The sequence below is a fragment of the Meriones unguiculatus genome, chromosome 11, assembly GCF_030254825.1.
Source record: "Meriones unguiculatus strain TT.TT164.6M chromosome 11, Bangor_MerUng_6.1, whole genome shotgun sequence".
Taxonomy (NCBI): domain Eukaryota; kingdom Metazoa; phylum Chordata; class Mammalia; order Rodentia; family Muridae; genus Meriones; species Meriones unguiculatus.
The window spans coordinates 57,962,341-57,980,912 of record NC_083359.1 but is presented as its reverse complement, the minus strand read 5'-3'; the positions used below and the strand labels follow the sequence as shown (position 1 = coordinate 57,980,912).

The window sequence follows — 18,572 nt, the reverse complement described above, 5'->3', positions numbered from 1 at the left end:
ATTTGTTGTTTTTGAGACAGTTTCTCTGTGTAGTCCTGGCTGTCCTGGAACTCACTGCAGCCTAAGCTAGCCTTGAACTAAGAGATCTGTCTGCCTCTGCCTTTGAGTGCTGGGATTAGAGGCATGTGCCACCACATCTGGCTACTTGATTAAAATTTAAAAATAAGTTAAATCTCAACTAATTTAATTTCCATTTGTGATAATGTTAGGACACTTCTAGACAACAATGTAAACTGGAGATTCCCAAGTGCTAGTTATTACTAACTTATTGGTTATTTTTATAAAAATTAAAGCCATGCTCTCCAGAGAACTCAAAAATATATGAAGTTATATAAATGGAAATAAAAATAAATGATAAATAAGTTAAGGCAGGCAAGATGGCTCAGCAGGCAAAGTGGTTATTCCCAAGCCCGAGGACCTGAGTTTGGTCACCAGAACCCACAGCAGAAGGAGAAGATGAACTCTCTCTGTAAGACTGTCCTCTTGTCTCCACATACCCACGCCACACCACACATCCATCTACACACTCTGCCTGCCTGCCTGCCTGTCTGTCTTTCTCTCTCTCTACACACACATTTTACAATATCATGTAAGGTGAGGAGAGATGGCTCAACAGGTAAGGGCACTTGCCACCAAGTAAGTTCAGCCCCTGGGATCCACACGGTAAAAGTAGAAAAACTGTCCAGTCTGTGCCACACATGCAGTGGCACACACATGTGCCACCTCCCCCATAAACCAACCAACCAAATAAATAAATAAATGTAGCAAAAGTATTTAACTCTTACTGGTTGTTTTCTCTGACCATTTTCACCTTTACAAACCAGAAGGTCATGAATTTTCTCGTTATAAACTTCAAAGAAGCTCATCTCAAGATGGTAGCTGACCTAGAAGGATAGAAACAAAAAGCATCCAATTTACATTAAAATTGCATTTTTGCAGAAGCAAGATGACGAAGGGAACGTCATCCTTTGGAAGGGTCGCAATAAGACACACACGTTGTGCCGCTGCTGTGGCTCTAAGGCCTACCACCTTCAGAAGTCGACTTGTGGCAAAGGTGGCTACCCTGCCAAGCACAAGAGGAAGTATAACTGGAGTGCCAAGGCTAAGAGGTGAAACACTACCGGGACTGGTCGGATGAGGCACCTAAAAATTGTCTATTGCAGATTCAGGCATGGATTCTGTGAAAGAACGACACCTAAACCCCAAGAGGGCAGCTGTTGCAGCATCCAGTTCATCTTGAGGATTTCAATCAGTCATAAAATAAATGACAAAAAAAAGACAAAAAAATTTGCATTTTTGCAAAACATGTGCCTAATATGAATATAACTCTAGAATATACAAAAAAAATTTATCACCAACATAAAAATATAATTAAAAATCAGGCAAAGAACTTGAACACTAAGAACCCTATAAAAATGGCAAAGAAGCACTACAACAAAAAACTGGGTTGGAATGATAGCTCAGCAGTTAAGAGAATTTGCTGCTTTTGCAGAGATCCTGGATTTGGTTTCCAGCACCAACATGACCACTCAACCATCTGTAACCCCAGTTACCATGGATCCAACACCCTCTTCTAGCCTCTAAGAGCACCAGTACACATAAGCAAACATTCACACACATAAAACTTTTTAAAAATTAAATAAAGGAAAACAACAAGCATTGATGAGGATATAAAGAGACTAGACTCCTCTTCTACTGTTGGTAGGGATATAAATGGCAAAGCTACTGTGGAAAAATGTTCCTCAAAGGTTAAGCACACATTTACCCCAAGGCTCACATTTCTACTCTTACACATTCAAAAGAACACAGACTATTCAAGTGAAAATTTGTATACCAGTGTTCATAGTAACACTATAACAAGTATAAACAGCCTTTTGTATTATTATTCAGCCACCAAAAAAAAAAAGGAAGTACTGATTGATACTTGCTATAACAGATTTACCTCCAACAAATAACACTAAGAGAATGAAGCCAGACAGACATTATATGATCCCACATGAGGTAAAATATGGGAAATATGAGGTAAAAAAAAAATGTTTAAAGCAGGCAAATTCAGAGAGATATAAGCAGACATAAACCTGAGTTTGGAAGAAGTAATAGTGGAATGTCGACAATTTAATATGTGCAAAGTCTTCTTTGGAAGAAAAGGAAATTTCTCTGAACTACACAGAGACTGTATTAAGAATTTGCCAGCCAGGTGGTGGTGATGCAAGTCTTTAATCCCACCACTTGGGAGGCAGAGGCAGGCAGCCTGGTCTACAAAGAGAGTCCAAGACAGCCAGGGCAACGCTGAGAAACCCTGTCTCGAAAAACCAACCCCCCCCCAACACACACACACACACACAGACACAAAACTTGAGCCTGGAGGTGGATCAGCAGTACAGGTATTTGCTGCCTAGCCTGATGACCTGAGTCTGATCTTTGGGACCCATATGGTGGGACAGGGAACAGGCTCCCACAAGCACATTGTCACACATCCGCCCCCATAACAAAGAAATATAATTTTTAAAAATTCACCATTACACTGTACATTTTAAAATGGTTAATGTTCTATGAACTTTATCTCCATAAAACAAGTTTTCGCATTTCTTCTGGTTAACATCTAGATGAAGTTCAATTTAGGCCCTTAAGAATTTAAGTAGCTACCTACTATGTGTATGGCGTTAGCTTGTTGCTAAGGATGGAAAGGAAATGAAGTACAAGGCCTTGCCCACATAGAGGAATCAAGATACTCTCCAATAGAAAAGTAATTGCCAAAGAAATATGAGGTAATCTTTGCCAGCTATACATCTGATAAAGGATTTACATACAGAATATATATGGAGCTTAAAAAAACAAACCGAGAAAGTGAGCAACCTGATTTAAAGAAAAAAAAGACTATGGGACAGAACAGTTTTCAAGAGAAAAAACACAAATGCTCTTTGTCTTAAGAGTTCAATGCCATTAGCCATCAAGGAAAAAAAAAAACTACTGTGAGACTTTATCTTACTCCAGTTAGAATGGCTACATGGAGAAATTGTAATCCAGCAACATGGCCACTCAGGCTAGAATACAGACACATCCTTAGCACATCTTTAATCCCAAACAATGAAGGTAAAGTTAGTTGGTAGAAGGAAGCAGCCATATTTGAAAGTGATGTCTAATTGGGAGACAGACAAAGTGATGAATCAGAGAAAGATTTGACAGAATAGGATATGCCCAACTCTTATGAGAACAAGGAGCAAAAAGAGGTCACTAAAAAGAGAGCAGCACAAAGAAAGAGGAAAGGGGAGGTAGAGACAGGTGGATCTCTGAGTTCAAGGCCAGCCTGATCTAGAGTGAGTTCCAAGACAGCCAAGGCTACACAGAGAAACCCTGACTTGAAAAACAAGCAAACAAAACAAAAAACAAAAACAAAACAACAACAACAAAAGAAAACACAGACAATAAATGCTGGCAAGGATGTGAAGAAACAGGACCCCTAACTGTTGCTGGGTGTGTGGACTGGTACAGCCACTATGGAAATCAGTGTAGAGGTTTCTTAAAAAGCTAAAAATGCAGCCGGGTATGGTGGCATATGCTTTTAATCACAACACTCAGGAGGCAGAGGCAAGCGGATCTCTGTGACTTTGAGGCAGACAGGTCTAAAGAGAAAGATTCAGGATAACAAAAGGCTACATAGTGAGAGCCTGTCTCAAAAAAGGGGAAAAGTGAAAAGAAAAAAAGAAAGAGGAGGAGGAAGGAAGGAAAGAATCAAAAAAGGAAGGAAGAAAGAAAGAAGGAAAAGCTAAGAATGGAAATGCCACATGACCAAGCTGTACCACTCTTGGGCATGTGACCAAAAGACCCTGTACTTAACAACACAGTTGCACTTCTGTGTTCACTGTGGCTCTACTCACAAGACAGAACCAGCCTAGATGTCCATCAATATATGAATGGATAATGAAAATGTGGTACAAATACACAGTGAAATTTAATTTATCAGTAAAAATAAAATATGAAATATGTAGGAAAATGGATGATCTGGAACATTTATAATGAATGAGGTAACCCACTAAAAGAGGGAGGACAGTAGAATACCAGACATAAAAAATGGGGGCTAGAGAAAAGAGTTATGAACATGAACAGGTCTAAACAAGGAGGGGTATAAGGGGATAGGAAAATGGAGGAGAGGGGGAGGGGTAAACTAAGAATATATGAAAGAGCCATATAGAAATTCACTCTTTTATGACCTTATTAAAATTATAATTAAAAAAAAAAAAAGAGTTCATGGAGGATATATTCCACTGACGAATGATGTTCCTCCCAGAAGCAATGGGTTATTAAACTAAAGTCTTGGTGCCAGGTGTGAGATACCTCCCTACAAGTTACTGGATGGGAAAACATTGAAAGCACCCCCCCCAAAAAAAATTAAAAAACCCATACAGGCCATTTGCCATTGCTCTTAATTGCCCAGCCAAACTAGATGGTGAAATTGCGTTGCTGAGGGCACCACACAGCTACAGAGAGGAATCAAGCTAGAACCGGTTTGGAAGCTTCCCCCTACTAGCTGGCTTTCACAGTACCGGAAGGTGTTCTACAGAGTGCTAGTAAAGAAAATTCATCCAGTCCTCCTCAGCTACGGTAACGACCTGCCAAACAACCTGTACCCTCTAGTACAATCGTGGCCTGACTTGCATGGAGGTAATCAACCGCTTTCTGATTAGGTTTGGGGCCAGCATCCAGGGCCTCTGCTTGGGGAGGGCATAGGCACTAGTGGTGAGCCTCTGCTGCTGCTTTCCTAAACAGTCATGTCGTTAGACTACCTGCTACACACCCATGTTTACACCCACACAAGTGCTGCACCCAGACTTCACCAAAGCAACTTCTTACTGCAGTGGACACAACTAATACACAAACGCGTAACTAACCAAAGCGCTAAGAGTAAACGAAGTGATTGCCCTGAGCGGGATGGCTACCTCACCATCCCTTCCAGGCTCAGGGAATATATGGAGCATGGTGCAAGGGGACACAGGGAGAACGTAAGATCCAGAGGACGGAAAAGTGCAGAAAAAAAAAAGTCTGCTAAATTTGACAGTCACTGAGTTCACTGCAGCTGCGGTTACCTGCACGAGACCGACTGAAGATGGGGCCGGGTGCTGTACTGTGTCTCTAATTAGGTATGAGTTCTTTCAGAATAAAGATGCAATACGGCACATGAGTGTCAAGAAGCAGATACACATGGTATCACAGGATAGGAGCAAAGCACATCCAGACACAGACCAGGTATGTGAGAATACCATGCATGCGATCAAAAGTTCATTTACAAATGCTGTGACACAAGCGTGAGGGATCAACAAACACATACTGTTACTTAATGCTGATTAACATATGAAATTGCCAGAAGTGATGATATACTCCTTTGATCCCAGCACTACGAAGGCAAAGACAGAAGGATCTCTGAGTTCAAGGCCAGTCTTGTTTACATAGCAAGTTCCAGGCCAGCTAAGGTTCCACAGTGAGAACTCTGTCTCAAACAATTAATTAAATTAAGCGCTAGCTCAGCATTTAAAGTGTTTGCTATACAAGCAAGAGGATCAGAAATGCTGGATGGGCATGGTAGTCCATCATTGCAGTTTTAGAAAGTTGAGACAGGGGCATCCCTGGAACAAAACAGCTAGCAAGAATCAGCAGGCTCTGGGTTTGATTAAGAGATCCTGAATCAAAGGATAGAAAGATTGTGGAAGAAAGATTCCCAGCTCCAACTTTGGGCCTTCACACACAGACACAGGTGTATACATGCACCCTCACAGATGTGTCCTAACACATATAAATATACATACACGGTATGCACCCCATACATATGAAAAGAACACAAGTGAAAAGATTTTTTAAAAAGAATGAATAGGAATATGCGACTTCCCTGTTTAAAGTCCTCCCGGGGCCTGAAGATGTCTGCAAGCTTGGTTTACACAGTGCTCCAAGAACCAACTTCTGCCTGCCCCTCTAGTTCATCTCTTGCCACCTTCCACCTTCAAATTCCACTCACACATTGTTTACTTCAAAGTAAACAATTTACTTTGCTCTCTACTTTCTTACTCTCATCTTTGTGGCAGCTGTCCCCTCTGCCTGGAATGTCTCTCCCACTTTCCTTGCTCAAACTAATAACTAATATATGTCCTTAAAAGCAAGCACAGTGGGCTGGAGAGATGACCCAGAGGTTAAGAGCACTGGCTGCTCTTCCAAAGGCCCTGAGTTCAATTCCCAGCAACCATATGGTGGCTCATAACATCTCATATAGTGAGATGTGGTGCCCTCTTCTGGTGTGCAGGCATACATGCAGGCAGAACACTGTATACATAATAAATAAATAAATCTTTAAAAAAAAAAAGCAAGTACAGTTGTTTCTTCTAAGAAAACCTGTCTCCAATTAACTCACTTTCTTGTTTGCTATGCTTTTGAATGTATCCCCCAAAGGTTCATACTCTGTGAGAAACCAAATACCCAAATTCTCACGTTCACGTTCTTTGGAGGGAAGACCTTTAGGAGGCAATTAGTAAGATCCTCAGGATATGACCTATTACAAGATTGGTAGCTTTCTATGACCTCAGCCTATACGCCCTCTGCCGTGTTGTGATGTCAGAAGCTTTACACCACCAGATCATCTTGATATTGGGTTTTCAGATTCTATTCTATTACTGTGAGAAACTTTCTTCTTACAAATTTTCCTTTGCTATTGTGTTATAACAGAAAGAGTACAAATGCAATGTAACAGCATGGTATTTGCTTGAATATGTTTAGCATGTAATTGACTACACTTGGCTGTTTACCAGTCCATCTCCCCTGTTTCTCTCTCCTGACTATAGAGAACCCTGGCCCCAAATCTAGGATAATAATTTCCCTTATAGAAGTACAGAAACTAACTCTCAGGCTGTGCTCCAGAGCAAATGACCTGGAATCTCCAGAAGAGATTTCGTAAGCCACATATGCCTGCCCCTGTGAGAGCCCTGATGAGTCTCAAGATCAATGACTTTGACAAAAACCTAGTCCAATAGATTGTCAAGCAACAGTGCTCAGCAGACACCTCCTGAAGGTCGAATGAACAAGTGACACAAGAAGCCAGCAGACTATGCAGCTGCAGCATGGCCAGAAAGGCTTTCAAAGCCGAGACCTGGTTGTGGCCAGAAAGGCATGGCTTTTAAAGCCGAGTCCTGGTTGCTACCCTGGCTTCACTGCCCTTTCTGTTTCTAGCTGGGCAAGAGCTGCCTGCTGTGTTAGGCTAAGTCTGTGCACCTACTTGACTGTAGAGGTACACAGACAGGCATATAACCACCTTCTTGAAAGCCACTACACAGCACAAAAGGAGAGAAGCAAAGAAAGGAGCCAGGCTTCGCGGTGCACACCTAGAGTCCCAGCACTCAGGAGGCTGGGGCAGGAGAACTGAGAATTCAAGGCCAGCCTGGGCTACAAAACAAAGCACAACAGCAAAAGGTGGACCCTACCACTGCCCACTGGGAAGACCTGCTTCTGCATTTGGAACATCCTTCCCCCTTCCTCTCCACACTCCAGCAAAGGAAGGCAAGCTGGAAATAAGAACGCCATCTTTTAGACCTTGCAATGGGTCGTGGCAGTCATGATTGTGATTTGAGTTTGAGCATACCTCTGGGGTTTGCTTTTTGGCTACTTGAGCAAAAAGATCTTCACAGAATCTTGGAATTATTCCAGGTTCTTCATTAAGTCCCATCATCCTAGAAATACATTATGGACAAGAAGGAAGATTTTGAGTTCAAAGAGTAATGTTTTAATACCTAGATACAATGCAGAATGGACAGGGCAGAATAATTGGTAGACATATAATTTCAGTATTTATCAATTTAGTATACTAAAAATATCCAAAATTTCTGAGCTATTTTGAAGTAATCAACTTATTTTCATCAGCCACAATCACCATAGTTACCCTACTGAGTTATGTCTTAGGCCTGCACCTATACTCCTGATATGTCTTGTCCTTCCTTCTGAGCATCTTTCTTCTAACCTTCCTGCTTAAAGTCCATATTAAACTATCTTTAATAAAACTCTACTTCAATAAAATAAAAGGAAACTTATGCATGGCCAAAATCTCTAGTCAGATATTTAGGTATTTCTCCAGTAACTTCACAGTTGCTCAAATAGATTAATACAAGAAAGACTGAAGTTTTTGATCTGCAAAGCATGAGACTGAGATACCTTACAATCAATTCTCTTAGTACACACACACAGACACACACACATGCACACTATCCTATTTAGACTTCAGTTTACAGAAGAAACATAAGTAAGACCTGGAGAGATGGCTCAGTGGTTGAGAGCACTGGCTCTTAACTCCCAGAAGACCTGGATTTAATTCCCAGAACCACCCACACAGTGGCCAACAACAATCTGTAGTTCTAGCTCTAGGGAATCTGACACCCTCTTCTGGCTGCCTCAAGCACCCAGTATGCATATGGTAGACATACACACAGGCAAAACACCCATATACATAAAGAATAAAATTAAATAAAAAATAAGTTACAGCAAAACAGAGACAATTATTTACAAGGTAAATTACCTCATGTGTAAACTAGAGATTCAAGTGTGTGCCTAAGTCTAGATCTAGTCTAGAATAACGGATGAGACTGAGCCCAGATCTCTATGTCGTCAAAACTATAAGCTTGGGAAGACAAGATGGCTCAGAAGGTAAAGGCACACGGCAGGCAAGCTTGGTGACCTGAGGTTAATTCCCTCAGAAGAAAAGAACCAACTCCACAAAGCTGTCCTCTGACCTCCACAAATATGCCATGGCCCATGCAGCCATGCACAAACACTGTATGCACACACACACTAAACTAAAATAATAATGATAATTTTAAAATCCTGTATTCTTTCTACAGCCATGATGTTTCTGACAAAAGAAAATATGAACACGTCTGGTTAGTCGTATGATCAATATCACTTACGTATAGGACTTTCCAGAGCCAGTCTGACCATAGGCAAAGAGACAGGTGTTATAGCCTTCAAAAGCTCTTTCTAGGAGTGGCGCTGCCAACGTCTCATACACAGTTGTCTGGCTAGCATAGTCAGGGTGACATTCATCAAAAGACCAAAACGAAACGTCGTAAATAAAACTGTAAACTTGCTTCATCTCGGGATGTTCCACGGTTATTTCCTCGCCATTGGTGAAGACAACCTGGCATGCTTTCTCAATCTTCTCTCTTTGAAAAGAAGAGTGCGGAGAAAAGTCAGGTTCCTCTCCTTGTTATGAATACCATCTCCACAGAATACAGAAAGGCCTCACTTAAGGTCACCATTCCTTCAGGGCAAGACAATTCTCTAGCTTCATGTAGAAATTAGGAACCTAAGGTCTCCAAAATGTATTTTCTGTCACTTCAAAGGGAAACAATTTCAAATTCCTTTTCCAGAAAACCACGTTTTAAATTTTCTATGGGAAATTTTAAAAAGTTCCCATCCTATGCATATGTTTCAATTCAAATCATGCAATGTCTTTTTATATTAAAAATATGAGAATAAAAATCTATATAACATGCTGGGCAGTGGAGGCCAGCCTTCAATCTCAGCACTTGGGAGGCAGAGGCAGGCATATCTCTGTGAGTTCAGGGCTAGTCTGGTCTACACAGTGAGTCGCAGGACAGCTAGGACCAACTACACAAAGAAACCATCTTGAAAAACAAAACAAAATATCTATATAACGCTGGCATAAAATATTGAATACAATTTTAATGAACCTGGAGTAATACAAATTTAAACCTGACGTGTCTTCTGTCACTGTTAATGCAATGGTCATTCCTTGCATGAGACTCCCGCACTTAAGACCTCCAGTCTTCACTTCCATCCTCCTAGCCCACTTAGAAAACCCTCCCTTACTCAGTAAAAAAAGACTCTCACTGGCCCTAATGTCAGCCTCCTGCCCTGTCCCACTCCTTTCCCTGAGGCTCTTGCTTTACAATCTAACTTATCCTCCAAACCATCGGTCTCTCAGATCTGCTGAGAGCCACTCTGCCCACCCCCGCTTTCAGAGCTTCTCTCATGAGCTTGGAGGCACCCACTTTGTGCTTTTACTACCCAGGATCCTTCAGGTGTAGTCATCCATCATGGGCTTTGCTTCTCCCTTCCTTTAATTGTTCTGAAGCTTTTGTTAGCTTAACTTTCTCAGATCAACTCATCAGCATTCCTCTCCTTTTATCATCACCCCATTTCTGCTAAAAAAAAAAAATAAAAAAAAAGACTTTTATAGACCTTATTAAACTTCTAACTATTGAGTTTCAGTTCAAAACTCTACCTTCCCTCATGGAAATAGTGGTCACCATATCCATTTCTAGGTCACTTAGATACACATCACACTAACAACTACAGATCCTGTGACATTTTTATTGTTTTCCTTTTCAAGACAGGGTTTCTCTGTGTAGCCCTAGCTGTCCGGGAACTCACTCTGTAGACCAGGCTGGCCTGGAACTCAGAAATTCACTTGTGAGTGCTGGGATTAAGGGCGTGGCCAGTACACTCAGCTGACTTTTTAAAATCTTCTCAATAATCTGTGACTATCCCAACCACAATCACCTTTAGAGAAAAATCCTACGCCATCAAAATCAAGATTGATGTGGCTCTGCATTTCTCACCACTATGCGCCAAATGCAGAAGATGCTGTTGACATCCACCATTCTGGAGCATTATTTTAGGAAGATACAGGGAAGCTGTGAGCATGTGTGAATCTTTTTAAAGGAAAAGTAGACATTCCCAACAACCACAAATCATGAATTTGAAAGGAGATTGCATCAGAGAATTCAATGAGTCAGTCAGCGGCAACCTTCCCTAGGCCCCTGCCCACTTTAGGTCCAGGCCTCACTCTGTAGGTTGACCTGAAATTTGCTACATACACCAGGCTGGCTTCAGATTCAAAGATCAATCTGCTTCCACCTTCCAAATGCTGGGATTAAAAGGTGTGCACAATCATGACTGGCTCCGTTTCAAAAATTATGTAGTCTATCACAAAAATCATCAGTATACTACAATTGAGCCTAAACACTGATGGGCCAGAGATGTGGCTCAATGGTGCAGCATGTAATAGTGTACATGAGGCCTTGGGCTCAACTCCCAGCACCATGGGAAAATGCCAACAACCCTAAAGACACATGAATACTACACTGGCTTTCTAAAACCAGAGAGGACTTAGAGACACATCATGACATGGAATTGTCTCTGCCCGAGAGCTAACGCGCTGAACATACCTTTTGCTAAAAGGCCTTACGCGGACAGCCACGGTCACTTGACTGTTTTCAACTTTTAAGGAGTCTGTTTCTGCAAAGGTATTCTGAACTGTGGTTTTGTCTTCTGGAGGAAGTGTACTTTCTTGTGATCTTTCCCTTTTATTTGCCAGAAGAGAACTTTTTGGTCGTGGTTTGCCCCGAGGGCTTGCTATCCTGGTTTTCAGCGTTGATATAGCTGGGCTTTTGGGTGGAGGCAGCTCATGCCTTGGTGTCCATCTGTGTTCTGGAACACATTTCACGGGGGTCTTTGTTTCTAAGCTTCCAAACTTATTGACATTTTTTGTAACGTCTTTCCCAGCATTTCCGTGGTGTGAGGTTCCTGCTCCTGACGCTTTGATGTCCAGCTTGCTCTCCATTGGTTTCACCGCTAAGAGTTCTGACCTCACAGCTTCAGCCTGACACTGGGAACCAACAAGCGCTCTACTGCTTGGGTTCTTAACTGTCCTGTTTTCACTTGAGGTGGTGAAGGTGGAAACCGTTACTCCAGCGTCACCTGAGTCTTTCACAGAAACTGCAGAGTTTACAGGCTTTGCCTCTGTCCTCGTTTCCTGTGACTCACAGTTATTTTCTGCGCTAACTCCCACAGTATTCGACGTTTCCCGCTTTTCCACAAGATCCGTTTTAGTGTGACAACGTTGTAACCTAAGACTTGACTCTGCTGTTTTTTTAGTAATGTTTCCCAACTCATTACCAAGTAAAGATGATTCTTTGTTCCAAGTAGCCCTTCTCTGAAGGGTCAGTCTATTAGGGTCTGGGGTAACGGGGGTCTCTCTTGCTTTTTTACAGGCAGAGATAACATAAGTGCTATTTATGTCTCTGGCTTTGTCTCCTGCACTCAGTAATGGGTCATGATTTTCACACTCTGACGTATTTGACTTCAAGGGCAGTTTAAGTTGTCTGCTGTGGGTGAGGCCACTCGATGATGAAGCCTTCTGGGAAGAAGAAACTTCCAGGCTGCCACTGTTGTGTCTATTATGCAACGTGTGTACTGACATCTCGGTAGCAAGTTATTTTACAGAGTGTGAAGAACCTAAGCACTTTCGATGCTTGTTTGATTGCTGCACATTTTGTACTTTTAAGCTTCCAAAACTATTTAACCTGCTTCAAAAGGAAGAAAGAAAGGAAGAAAGAAAGAAAGAAAGAAAGAAAGAAAGAAAGAAAGAAAGAAAATGGTTACTACAAACTTTAAAGAGAGGTTCCCTCACTATAGAAAGAGCTCACAGGTGACCTTTTCTCAAGGCAAACGAGTCAAGCGATTTAAGAAATGTCAAAATGTTCTAAGTATCCCCAGCTTGGACTCATAGCATCTAATCAGAGTCTGCAGCAAAGAAGGTTTCTGAATACTTGTTAATGTATGCTAAATACAGGAATGCCGACAAAGGAGACAAGCATGACGTCATAAGGCAGACCACTCTCAAATGAGTACCACAGGCAGTACATCCTATAAACTGCATGTGTAGCCAGGTGTTGATGGTCCACTCCTGTGATGGTCTATGCCTATTCCTGGCATTAGGGAGGCTGAGGTGAGAAGGCAGATCTTTCAAGGCCAGACTGGCCCTGCCATCAATGTCCTCTCGACACTCAAATTAGGGAAGAAGACTATCTGTCTCTTTTTCATTGTGCAACAAAGCAGACAAGCATGTGTGTAAATGTAGCCAACAAGACCTATCAGGCATTATTTAAAACAGAACAGTGGGAAAGCATCCTCCTGGCTACTAGCCAGCTCTTCGTCATTCTCCTTAAATGGATATAAACAAGTCCTTAAAACTGAATTCCCGAGTCTACCTTACAAAATGATACTGATTAAAAATATTTCAGGTATTATCACAATCAAGAAACAAATTACCAGAAGCTCACGTTTAAGAGTCTTCAAAGGTTTGACATAATTAAAGGGCATAGATACAATAAAAGCGAAAAAGAAAAGAGTCCGAGGGCAAGCATTTACCGCAAAACTTTCAAATGAAAGTACAGAACCCGCCCATTACGAGAGAAGTTAAGGACAATGGAACTTTGTCTTAGAAACTAAAGGCCATTTGCTCTTTGCACAAATCAACATGGTTTATGTTTGCGGTGTTTCGCCATCAGATTTCCAGGACTACAAAGAAGACAAGAAAAGTCAGTCACAGGCCGCGGCTCCTGGCGGCTAGGGCAGTCACACAAGGCTGTGACAGTACCTGGACCCCACCGAGTCCGTCGCTCCACGCTCCTCCGCGCTGCCCTCGGCTTCCGGGTGGACAGACGCGCGCCCCGCGCCCGGGACCCCCGGACAGAGGAGGACCGAGCGCGCCAACCCGCGCACCCCGGCCTGATGGGCGAGCAACCACGGGGCTCTCAGCTCGGAGCCGCTTTCCTCTCCCCAGGCCCTCGGCGCTCACCAGTCCCGCGACGGCAGCGTTTGAAAGCGCGCCTCGCCTCCTGATTGGTTGCCGGGCGCGCGTCATGCGCCGAGCCTTCGCTCCACCCACCCCGGAAGCGCAGCTTCTTCCGCGGGACCTTCCCGCTCTCGTTTCCTAGGCAACAGCCCGCCAGGCCCGCCCGCCCCATCTCCTAGGCGACCGGCCGCGCCTCCCCCCCACCCTCCCGGGCAGTGTCCGAGCTCACGAAGGGGCGGGCCCTCAGCTGAAGGGTTTAAGCCAACCCGACGCCAAAGCAAGCCTTACCATTTCGCAGTAACACTTATGGCGAACGACTTTGCGTCCTCACGTTAATTATAATAACACTATGGTATGTCATACGCCAAGTCGTTGAGTGATGACGTGGACTAAAGTGTCTAAAATGAACTAAAAAAAATTTAACGCTGAAAATCTTGTCAAGTATTAATGTTATCCCAGCAGGTAAGGTAAATTGATGAGGTTGCTGTTACTAAACTCGTGAATGGTTTGACCACTAGCAAGTGGTCTGGCAGGAAGTCCAAAGCTGTTGCGGTAGAGGTTACAGTAACATTTTGAAACTAGAAAAAATGTAATCGCTAAGACGCCCAGATCAGTAGAGTGATCCTAACCAAATATTTCTCCAAATTGACAGTATGGAAATAATAGAAATTTATTCAATAAGACAGTAGTTGCTTTGGGAGACAGAAGAACTGTGGCCCACTGTCATTGCTTTACTTTCTTCACCCTTGGCAGTGGCAGTGGCTGTTGTTCTGCTGGTATTTACTGTTTATTTCACAACCAGAGACAATTCTGCAGTCCAGCTACACTGGGAGGGAAATAAGGAAAGTGAAGGAACCTGAAATAAGGAACCTAAAGCCCCATAGGACATTGAATACAGTGAGCAGACTGTGAGGGGTTCTTCCAAGGTGCTTCTAGAAGGAATGGGCTGATGGCCAAGAAAAAGACAAAGCAGAGGTATTAGAGCTGTCCATCATTGCCAGTGGTGGTCTTCCTCTTGAGCCTCAGTTGCCTATGGCCACCTGTCCGTGCCCTGTTCACCTTCCCCATGACCACATGCAAGTTTTCCATACAGCTACCCAAGCTTGGCAGTCCAGCCGAGAAGCTGGGAGCAGATGGTGTTAAGTCCTGCATTTGTGTTGGACAAGATGCGAGGACCTGTCTCCCTCAGGATTTATCTCTGCAGATGCATTTGCTCCCCATGTTACTGCGGCCCACGAAGCCACCACCACATAAAGCCTGGAATGAGCCTGTGAAAATGGGACATTTATTAGCTAGTTCTTTCTCATCAGAACTCACCAGGGGAGTTCCTGTTATTTTTGGTACTTTGTCTGCACACAGCTCAAGAGCTGCTGTCAACAGTCAGTGTCTAAGATCTGAGTGGGCTGGTGTGTAGGCAGCAGGCAGGCACCTTCAGGCAATGGTGGCATATAAGGACAATTATTTTTACAGTCATAGTCTATATATATGTAATAGTATATATATATATATGATAGTCCTTTGAAGTCATACTTACATCATCAAATCTCAAATTAGTATCTAATACATCAATGAAAGTCATGATTGTTAGGAAATCAAATTACAAGCCATGCATGAAAAATCTTTTTAAGATATGGTGCTTTCACGAATACAAACATAATTAGTTACATGTGTGGCAGTATTCACCTAATTCCCAGCTATTTATGGGAATTAAATTAGAATATATATGAAAATGGATAGCAAACCTGAACTGTAACACATTGCTTAGAGCATAAGAACCCTGTCAATGACAACTGAGTCAACCACTCCCATCTCCAGGTACCAAGATAACACCACTAGTTCATTTTCCTCAGCTTTCTATCCCAGTTGCAAAGCAGCTTTCATTTAAGTTAGCCCCTCAGAGAAACAGGCACCCTGCTACTTAGGGCCATCCTGCGCCTATATCTTGTCTTCTCCGTCTCCCAGGGACCTCCCACATCAGCCTCCCCCCCAACCCCCGTGTATTTCTTCCATCTTTGACATCCTTCTCATCTGAAAAACATAAGATGCGTTCCAGCTACTCCATGACCTTTATCCCCTCATGACCACGCTTTCCTAGGGAGGGAACCTCAAGTCTAGAGGTTATGGAACACTTTGGATGCATGTGGGAGAGGCTTGGCCAGAACTATTAGACTATGAAACTGAAAGAGGTTTATACAGACAAGAGAACACAAGCCAAGGCCGTAAAAAGAAGTGAAGCCTGTCATTACAGCCAAGGGGCAAGCAGAAGGCTTTGGGCCCCAAGCAATTAGCATCCCAGCAAACAAAAGCTCAGGGCTAACAGAGAACTGAGGTGCACGTGGGTACAAATCTGGGACATTTTCCAGGAATACCAAGATGCTGTCCACAATTTTCATCCTGGATGCTGACCTTGAGGTATATATTTGGGTCGAGGACATGACAGGCACAGGCATCGAATGCTTGTCCTGTTCAAGTTTCTAGAAAGCCTTTTGTGGTCAGATTTGGAAAAAAATAGCTCCCATAGGCTGATAGGGAGTGGCACTATTAGGAGGTGTGGCCTTGTTGGAGTAGTTATGCCTTGTTGGAGGAAGTGTGTCACTGGGGGCAGGCATTGAGGTCTCAGATGCTCAAGCTAGGCCCAGTGTGGCTCCCTTGCTCTTCCTAGGGCCTGCTGATCCAGATTTAAAACTCTCAGCTCCCTCTCCAGCACCGTGTCTGTCTGCACGCCACCATGCTTCCCACCATGATGATAATGGACTAAACCTCCAAACTATAAGTCAGCCCCAATCAAATGTTTTCCTTTACAAGAGTTGCTGTGGTCATGGTGTCTCTCTACAGCAATGGAAATCCTAAGACACCTTCTCTGTCCATTTTCCATCAGTTCAAGGCCAACTAACTTCTTCTCCACCATGATCCTGTCAGTGAGAGAAAAGAAAGGTGCAGCTCTCCCCACCCCCCGGGCTTCTAAATTGTCAGGGGTCTTCTCTACAAAACTGAAGATGCACCCCACAACGTCTCCAGCAGCTTGTGTGGGTAGCTCCGGTCAGATCTGCCCTCTGTGATGACTCTGCGACATCAAGTGCTTTCGTTTTGTTTTCTGAAGTAGGCGACTCAGGTCCTGGCCTCCTCCACCTCCACCCAGGGCCTGTGTCACTGCTCTCCTCAGATGAGATGGAGGACTTGGGGACCAAAGAGGAAGACAGCTTGTGTCGATGTCCATTTGGACTCGAGGATGCAATGACTGGAGAAAGGCCACATCCTAGGGGTGAAAGGGTAGCGGAAGAGACCTGGATCCCCCTAGGACAGGAAAATCTGTATCAAATCTTGAACGACCTAGTCCCTGACTTTTTAAAAGCATAAGGCAAATGTCTGGTTTTTAAAAGCCTGTTATGTAAATTTTCTTTGCATGCACACATGTATGTATATACTTTTCAATCTAATTAATACAAATTCCACTATTTGCAGAATAAATATAACTTGACAGGTCCATGACTCCCCAACCCCCCTCCACTCCCTCCGCTACAACAGCCCTCGACCCTCAGCTTGCTCTGTATTTTCAGCCATTTGGAAGTGGCACAGTGTTCTGAATACATCACCTGAATGTGCTTCTTGGTTGTTGGGTAGCAAATATCCTACTTCTGCCTCCTTCTGCCCTCCTCCTGCCCTCCCTGCAAAGACGCCCACTCAGCCCAGACAGGTTTCAGAAATTCTGCTACATGAACTGGGCTGATAACAGATGAACTCTTAACTTGAGCAAAACCTGTCTAAAGGCAGGCATGGTGGAGCAGGCATGGTGGAGCAGGCATGGTGGAGCAGGCATGGACTACTCCTGTAGTCCCAGAACTCTGAAAACAGACGCAGAGTGTTGCTTTCAAGTTCAAGGACAGCCTGTTCTAGGTCTACAACAAGCAGATAAAATAGATCCCAAATAATCTGCACAGAGCCCCAAAATAAAAGGAAGTAATTTTTTAAAATATCCACTGGAGGGCGACAAATTGAAAGAAACCATGGCCCTAGCGGTGAAGCTGCACACAAGTTGAGTTCGCCTCAGCCTTCTAAGACACGCATCTGTCACAGTTGAGTCCATTTCATAGTTTTACTTTCAAGGCTGGAGAACACATTCAAGTGACTGCACATGCTATTCACCGGCCCTTCAGCCAACCTGCGTCGACAACCCCTGCCTTTTTGAAACAGGGTCTCAGGGTGCTGCTTAAGCTAGCCCAGGCTGATTCGCAACTGAACCTTCTGTCTCAGCCTCCTGACTGCTGGGAGTCTGGATTGGGCCACAGAGCCCACACACAATTATGAAATTACTAGAGTGCCAGAAGTATTTTCCTTTGTAGGTATTTGTACTTACTCACCTTTTGAACCTATTACAAAAGGAGTGGTAGGACGAAACTTAAAATATTAAGGTCCTACAGTCAAAGGGAATGAGTGCTCAGAGGAGAGGGGCCTGCGATGACCCTCCTCGCCTGTGAGTCACATGCCTGAATTACCGGCAGTATGAGTTAGAACTGAGTCCCTTCCTGGGGCATTACTGTGTTACCCCGCAGCCCCTTGAAGTCGGTGCCTGTGATAACATTGTTCTATAGTTGCCAGAGGCTGCGTTTCCACACAAATAGCTCACCTGGTACTGTATGCCTATTAATTAGGACACCAAATGCCATTTTCTGCACGCCTCTTCCCTGTCTGGAACACGTTTTCATAGACTGTCTGGATCTTGGGTTCCCGTGGCAAAAAGAGGCCTGTTTGCACATCAAACGGTGCGTATAACCATGTGGTGAAAACTGGATGCTGTATTTCTAGCGGCGTGGCAGCTCTGGATTGTTTGCTAGAACACACTTATCCTTTTGATCTGGCCTGGTGGAGGAAGGCTTGTTTTTTATTTTGTTTGTGACAGGGCCTCACCCTGTAGCCCAGGCTGGTCAGAACTTGAGGCAACTCT

General features: G+C 43.5%; 1 protein-coding gene and 1 pseudogene across 1 annotated transcript in view; one reads left to right on the top strand and one right to left on the bottom strand.

Annotated features, from left to right (window-relative positions):
- Positions 1 to 13,595, bottom strand: part of Kif14 (kinesin family member 14) — a 73,389-nt gene extending 59,794 nt beyond the window's left edge. Inside the window, exons 1-5 of the mRNA XM_021654326.2 lie at positions 13,433 to 13,595; positions 11,220 to 12,359; positions 8,934 to 9,188; positions 7,619 to 7,706; positions 786 to 884 (exon numbers count right to left, since the gene is read on the bottom strand). Of these exons, the coding sequence (XP_021510001.1) occupies positions 786 to 884; positions 7,619 to 7,706; positions 8,934 to 9,188; positions 11,220 to 12,253 (1,476 nt within the window). The 5' untranslated portion in view covers positions 12,254 to 12,359; positions 13,433 to 13,595. The remainder of the gene's footprint in view (positions 1 to 785; positions 885 to 7,618; positions 7,707 to 8,933; positions 9,189 to 11,219; positions 12,360 to 13,432) is intronic.
- Positions 947 to 1,248, top strand: LOC110559081 (large ribosomal subunit protein eL37-like; annotated as a pseudogene).
- Positions 13,596 to 18,572: the final 4,977 nt, after the last annotated feature.